At 41.6% G+C, this 6694-nt stretch overlaps 1 protein-coding gene across 1 annotated transcript; it reads left to right on the top strand.

Annotated features, from left to right (window-relative positions):
- Positions 1 to 764: 764 nt before the first annotated feature.
- Positions 765 to 3473, top strand: NPB (neuropeptide B). Its single transcript, XM_083148705.1, has 2 exons — positions 765 to 1098; positions 3180 to 3473. Exons 1-2 carry the CDS (start codon positions 817 to 819, stop codon positions 3306 to 3308), a joined length of 411 nt encoding a protein of 136 aa, XP_083004831.1. The 5' UTR covers positions 765 to 816; the 3' UTR covers positions 3309 to 3473.
- The last annotated feature ends 3221 nt before the right edge of the window (positions 3474 to 6694 follow it).

The raw sequence follows: 6694 nt of genomic DNA, 5'->3' as shown, positions 1-6694 counted from the left end.
TAATGCTTGTGTTGAACTACAAGTTCCAGAATACTGTGGCTAACAGATATTGCAAGGCAGGCTTTGATAGTGTTATAAAACCATATAAATCTGTGTAATAAGGTGGCACAGAGATGTGTGAGTCATTGCAATGCTGACAGCCCGTTCCAGCACATTTACAGAGATAAGAAGCAATCAATGAATCAGCTGTCGGATTACCTGGACGTGTCAGAGCGTGACCAGTAGATATTGGAAATGATAAAAGGGTTAATATTCAGATCACTTGTTATGGAGCTATGACAGTTGATGCAGGAGCCATGGCATAAGCCCTGAGTATTTAACACAGATCAATGAAATGTGTATTGTTGGCAGTTTTAGAAATGCTGTGATTTGTGAAATTGAGCAAAGTATGACAGAAGAAAGTTTTAAGTAGGTTTTTCTTTGTGAGGATACATTCTAGGCATTTTCCCATATCGGTTTTCCTTAGCTCGGGGAGACACATACTGTACATGCAGTATCTGTCTCTATAAAACTTGCCTTTTTGGGTCAATTGTCACACTTTAATAAGGAATACCAATTCTTTATCACTTACTAACAAGTCCAATTAGATCTGGTACTTGCCAGAACATCTTCATACACGTTGCCCTGGGCATCTTACTATCACAGAGCTGTCATAGGTTTAATATGAGGAATAATTCCCCACCACCCCTGAGCATCCCCTCCTCCCCTCCTTGGGATTTGAGCTGGCATGCACATCCCACTCCTCTATAAAAGTGAGCCACACTTTCCTCGCTCAGAACTGCACCTCACACCAGCTGCAAGCACTAGACCCTCATCATGCTGTCTCTGGGCTCCCACTCCTCTCTGCGACTGACTGCGTTATGCAGTGCACTAGCCCTGCTGCTCTCTTGCCAGGGCACAAATGCCTGGTATAAGCAATCCACTGGCCCCAGCTACTACTCTGTGGGGAGAGCATCGGGGCTGCTGTCCGGTATCCGCCGATCCCCTGACATACGCCGCTCTGAGCCTGAAAGTGCAGGGGAGACCAATGAGAATATGGAGGACAATTTCTTGAACAACTTTGGGAGCCAACGACAAGGATCTGTGCTCAAGAATATGGTGAGTATGTGATACTGAAGTCCTATCTTCTTCTAAGGCAACTTTTTAGAATCACGGCACCTGATAGTATCAGAATTTTATCCATGACACCCCTTGGCCAAAAGTTTGTTATGGAGAAATTACATAAATTGTGTTTATAGAACATATTTATGTTTATTTTTGTAGTATAGTACAAGATTTTCCTCTGTTTGTCCAAATAATTAATTATTGGCAGCCACAAGTACTGGTTCTGCCCATTACCTTAACAATAATTACTTTTAATTGGTCTCAGACCACCAACCTCAGGCACCCCTTCAAGGGTCCTGAGGCACCCCAGGGTGCCACGGCACACCGATTGGGAACCACTGTTCTAAGGCACTATTCGGGTAAGTTTAATAAAGCTTCTAACAATGAAAAGAGGTGATGTTGCCCATAGCAACCACAGATCATTTTCTAAGATTCAATTCAGAAATTATAGACAAAATCTGATGGGTTGCTATGGGCAACATCACCTCTTTTTGATTTTGATTAAGCTTTAGTAAATTTACCCCAAATCCAAACAGTACTGATGTTAAGGGAATCCATGCTTGAGCAAAGGTGACAATTCATACCTTAGTCTTTTTGGTTTAACCATCTGCTCAAATATAGATATCCTTAAAACCTGTACTGTATAGTGTGCCGGGACCAAAGGGAAAAAAAAACAGTTCTAAGGAACTTTGTAGATATGCGGTTACTACGCCACCCAACTAGTTTTGCTATGCAAATATGTACTTGGTCTTGTACCATATGAAACAGGTAGGTTCTTTGCTTGGCATTAGTTTGTATGAGTTATGAAAGACTATTCAGATTAACCTACAAAACATCGCCTGTGAACGTATTTAAGAGAACTGGCCAGATCATTTCTGTTCAAGAACATGTAAAAATAATGGAATTAGGAGCAAATAATACAAATATGGCTGCTAATTCATATAGCAAATACTGATCGGCTTTGTTTTCACACTGAAGTTTATATTTGAACTAGGTCGTGTTCCTTCCAATCACGTCATTCCCTATCCCCACCTGCAGTGCATTATAGGTTTTCAAAGGGACAATTGCACCTTATTTTTTTATTATTATTATTATTATTTGCTTCTAATTGCATAAGACACTATTGGGGTTCTGTGACAGGTTCCAATTTTATGGAAATGGGGGGGGGGGGGGGGGGGAGTGGAGGAGATTGAACCAGCTTAATAACTGATTGCCACTTTCCAATAAGCGATAAATCTTGCAGAAATTTCACCTGTCCATAATATCAGAACCCTTCTGCTCCACGTGAGGGTTCTGTCATCGCTGAGTCCTATGGGCTGTTTCACATGCTCCAGCTGAAGCCGGGTGGCGAAACCCGCACAGCCAAGAAATTTGCAATGGTCGGGATGGCCACAGCCCGGCAGCCATCCTTTCCAGTGGTGACATCCGGGCCGTGGCCGTCCTGTGTGAATGAACACAATCCTGTCCATTATTAACCACTGTGTACGGCACGGCTTTTGGTCATGCGGTCTTTCGCCGCCCGGCATCTGCTGGAGCGTGTGAATCAGCCCTTTGTGTGCAGGATCTGTAACACAAACAGCATTGCCGTTAGACAGGAGTGTATTAAGGTTCCAGCTAGCTTTATTGCATCATAACACGGCAAACACAAAGTAAACTGGATTCATTTCAGAACAGTGGAGGACGGTTCTGTATCCTGCACATGTGTCAGGAACTGCAGTGTACACAACTCAGAGCATGTCCCTTCCTGCCAGTTGCCTTGCATGCCACCTATATTAACTGTTACCTGTTATTAAAGAGTCTAATTTATTTATTCCCAATTGGAAAGTGACATTATTACGGTATACTAATAATCACTAAATAATGTAGCAGGGTTTAAACTAAATAAGAAATCCTTTTGTACATGTACCCGAACAGCTGATACTCTGTATAGAGAGACCGCGTTGATGAAATGAAATTGGGATTTATTAAAAGATGAGAATTGTTTGTTGCTCTGTTAGCCATGATAACACCTGACATTTCCCATCTGCCTAATTCTGTGCAATGTCCGACACTCATCTCTCCTCTCTGTCCCACAGGCGCTGTGTGTGAAAGATGTCTCTCCGAACCTGCACAGCTGTGAGCTTCTCCCCGACACTTCCAGCACCTTCCAGTGCAAGGCTCAGATTTACCTCTCGCTGGACAGTTCAGAGTGTCTCAACCCCTGACGCCCGTCTACCCTCAGAGACTCTGTCATGCACCGTTCCCAACCCATGGAACCCCTAACCTTTAGCTTGGGGGCCACACACTTGTGTAGATTTGTACTTGATTCTGTATCTGCTGCATTAGAACATATTTGTTTAAACTAATAAACTGAATAACTGGTGACTTGCCCTCTTGTGTCTGTGTCTCTAAATATGTTCTGGTGGCAATAAAAGCATTACCTACATATTAACCCTTTGAGTGCCAAGTGAATTTGTCATAATTGGTGTGAAAAATGCCAAGCAAAATTTTTATTCATCATAATGGGCCAGATGCACTAAAGCTTCAAACACGATAAAATGGAGAGTGATAAACAGCCAGCCAATCAGCTCCTACCTGTCATGTCACAGACTGTGTTTGAAAAAATGACAGGTAGGAGTTGGTTGGTTGGTATTTTTCACTTTCGAAGCTTAGCTCATCTGGCCCAATGACCTGTAATGTGAGCGACTCTAAATAAAACTACCAGCCAATCAGCTCCTAACTTTCACAGGCTATGTTTGAAAAAGTCAGGTAGGAGCTGATTGGTTGGTGTATTAAAACGCTCCTCTTTATCACTTTTCAAGGCTTAGTACATCTCACTCTTATAGACTGGTGCATGTTACTACCACTGGAATCCCATCCCACTTGGTGCAGAAATAAATGGTCCAAGGTGATCATCCCTGAAACCATCAGTGACACTGTGCATGTAATTTTATAACAATGCAGAGAACATCCTCGAGCAGTAACTCTCAAACCCAACCCTCAAGTGCCCCCAGTGGGTCATGGATAATTACTGGCTAGCAAAAAAGATGAACTCACTTTATACATAAATAAATCCACAAACATGATTTCCTGGGCGTGCTGGAGTTGTGCCCTGGTCTATAGCAGGGGTTTCCAGCCACGGTCCACAAGGCACATTAACAGTTCAGGTCTTAACGATAGCAATGATAGAGTCAGTTACTTTGATTTAGCCATTTCTGCTGAAGCCTGGATATCGGTAAAACTTGGATTGTCAGTGTGCCTTGACAACTGAGGTGCGCGTGTGTGTGTTTGTTTGGGAGGGGGGGGTTATAAAATATGTAATAAGAAAAATGCAATTACCTGCTCCAGGGCTAGAATCTATATAAAAAAATCTGAATGTAGTTAATCCATCCTCTGTTTCCCAACATATATTTATATAGAGAAACTCCGCTGCAGGAAGTGGATCTGACAGTTGCAGTCTGTTAGAACAAATTTCATTTTTCCACATGTAAATTCACCGTCCACCCCTCCCCTCTGCTCTCCCAGCTTCCATCTACAGGAATCTAAATGCGCATAATACAATCATCTCATGTGGTTTACTCACATTTTACATTGGCTCTGACAGAAATCAAATCACATCAAACATTCTCATTTAGTTTATCAGCTCCTGTAACTTAATGCATAAATAAAAAGCCTTTTTCCCCAAATGCTTCTTCTATTGGATATTCTCTCATAAACAGACACCTGCCAAGAACTCTTAGCCAAATAGAACTCCAGAGACCAAATCTCAGCATTGTATTCCTGGGAAAGAAACCCCAATAAAAGAAAAGAACTAGCAACAAATCAGTATGTGGGAGCTGGTGTCTCCTGTGTGACAGTCATTACTTTATTAGTTTGTTGGCTGAGGAAGTGGAGGTGCGACCCCTCCTCAGTAATACTTGGTGACATTATCAGCTAGCCACTGGCAGAGTGATTAGCAGGCCGATAACAAGGGTCACGGTACATCTAATGTGCAGCTTTAATCATCAGATCAATTCAGAAGCAATTTTCCACTTTCTGATTGGAATAATGAAGAAAACTAAATGCATGCATTCGGCTGGCTGTCACCTAGATGGGAGGGGGAGAATCCCAGGCTTCTGCAGGCATTTTTTTGTGTGGGGGAGCAGTGATTATTTTATCACTAGTAATGAGACAAGGTTACATGAAAGGAAGGGAGGCGGAAAGCCATAGCGTGAAGGCAAAAGGAGATAAATGTGGGTTTGTTGAAAGATAAAAACTGAAATGGAGCAAAGTGGCCAGGAGGGAATGATCGAGTGAGGAACAGAGAATATAAGTAAGAACCATTTCAAGTAGAAGACAATGAAGCATACAGACATACAAGAGATGTGGAACTGGGTGTGTGGAAGCAACTGAAAAACAACCCGGACATAAAAAAGGATTCAGTATTAAATCCCGGCGGTCGGGATCCCGGCGTTCAGAATCCAGATCGCCGAAATCCCGACAAGGGGGGGACGTGGATCGCTACGCTCGGCACGCTAATTTATTCTCCCTCCAGGGGTGTCGTGGACACCCACGGAGGGAGAAAGTGTCGGGATTCCGGCGATCGGGATTCCAGCGTCGGGATTCTGAACGCCGGGATCCCGACCGCCGGGATTTACACTGCATCCCATAAAAAAAGATGTGGGTAACCAGCAACAGCTAATTTACCCTGTAAGGCAGTGGTTCCCAAACTTTTTTGAATCAAGGCGCCCTTGAGCATCAAAACAATTTCACGGCACCCCTAAATCATACAATACACAAAGTTATAACCTGTTATTGAGAATTAAGTACAGATAACCAAGTTGAAATTTCAATTCTCAACTATTTAATGGAGAAAACGAATTTGTAAGATGCAAATATTGTTCTTTTTTGGTGCCTTTATTAGTCTCTTCTGTACTTTTAAATAGCTGTTATATATTCCCTACTAATTACATTTATAAATATTTAGGACATTTTTTAACTATAATCCAGAATAATTTATTTATTTATTTACAGTTTGTTATATAGCGCAGCATATTCCATTGCGCTTTACAATTGGAAACAACAGTGATTAAACAAACTGGGTAGAAACAAACCGACATGGAGGTATGAGGGCCCTGCTCGCAATAACGCATGTGATTGTTTGTTTTTATTGCATGCTTTGGAAAGATAGGCTTTTAAAACTCCATCAAAACTAGACAATAAATCGTTAATAATATGAACCACAACAATATTGTTAACGATATATTGTTGATATTGTCTAGTGTGTATGTGAAGCATATAGTCTAGTACAGTATGTATGGGACTTCACTGGGTTAATTTTGAACAATATAGCTCATTTTGGCCCTTCTTTGCAATATTGATTCATGTCAGAATACAGGGTGGACATAAATCCATGAGTGGAGGTCTTCGATAGAATGATGTAAAAGCAGTGAAAGGATTTAGGGATAATCAGGACTTGTGAAAGGAATACAAAATTTCTGCTTTGCATGAATTTATAAAAATCTGATGAAAATGGATTCTATGGTGTAAATTGTTGCCCATAGCAACCATTCAGATGATATCTATTATCTTTGAGTAGGTTCTAAATATATAAGTAGATTGGTTGCTATGG

This window comes from Crinia signifera, chromosome 6 (genome assembly GCF_055691185.1).
Source record: "Crinia signifera chromosome 6, ASM5569118v1, whole genome shotgun sequence".
In the NCBI taxonomy this organism is placed as follows: domain Eukaryota; kingdom Metazoa; phylum Chordata; class Amphibia; order Anura; family Myobatrachidae; genus Crinia; species Crinia signifera.
Note: the sequence above shows the minus strand (reverse complement) of the source record. Positions and strands in the feature narration are given on the sequence as shown.

Bases quoted from the DNA above. Each gene is read 5' to 3' on its own strand.
- NPB (XM_083148705.1), top strand. From the start codon at position 817: ATGCTGTCTCTGGGCTCCCACTCCTCTCTGCGACTGACTGCGTTATGC. The intron at 1,099-3,179 runs GTGAGTATGTGA...TCTGTCCCACAG, and splicing joins GATCTGTGCTCAAGAATATG to GCGCTGTGTGTGAAAGATGT.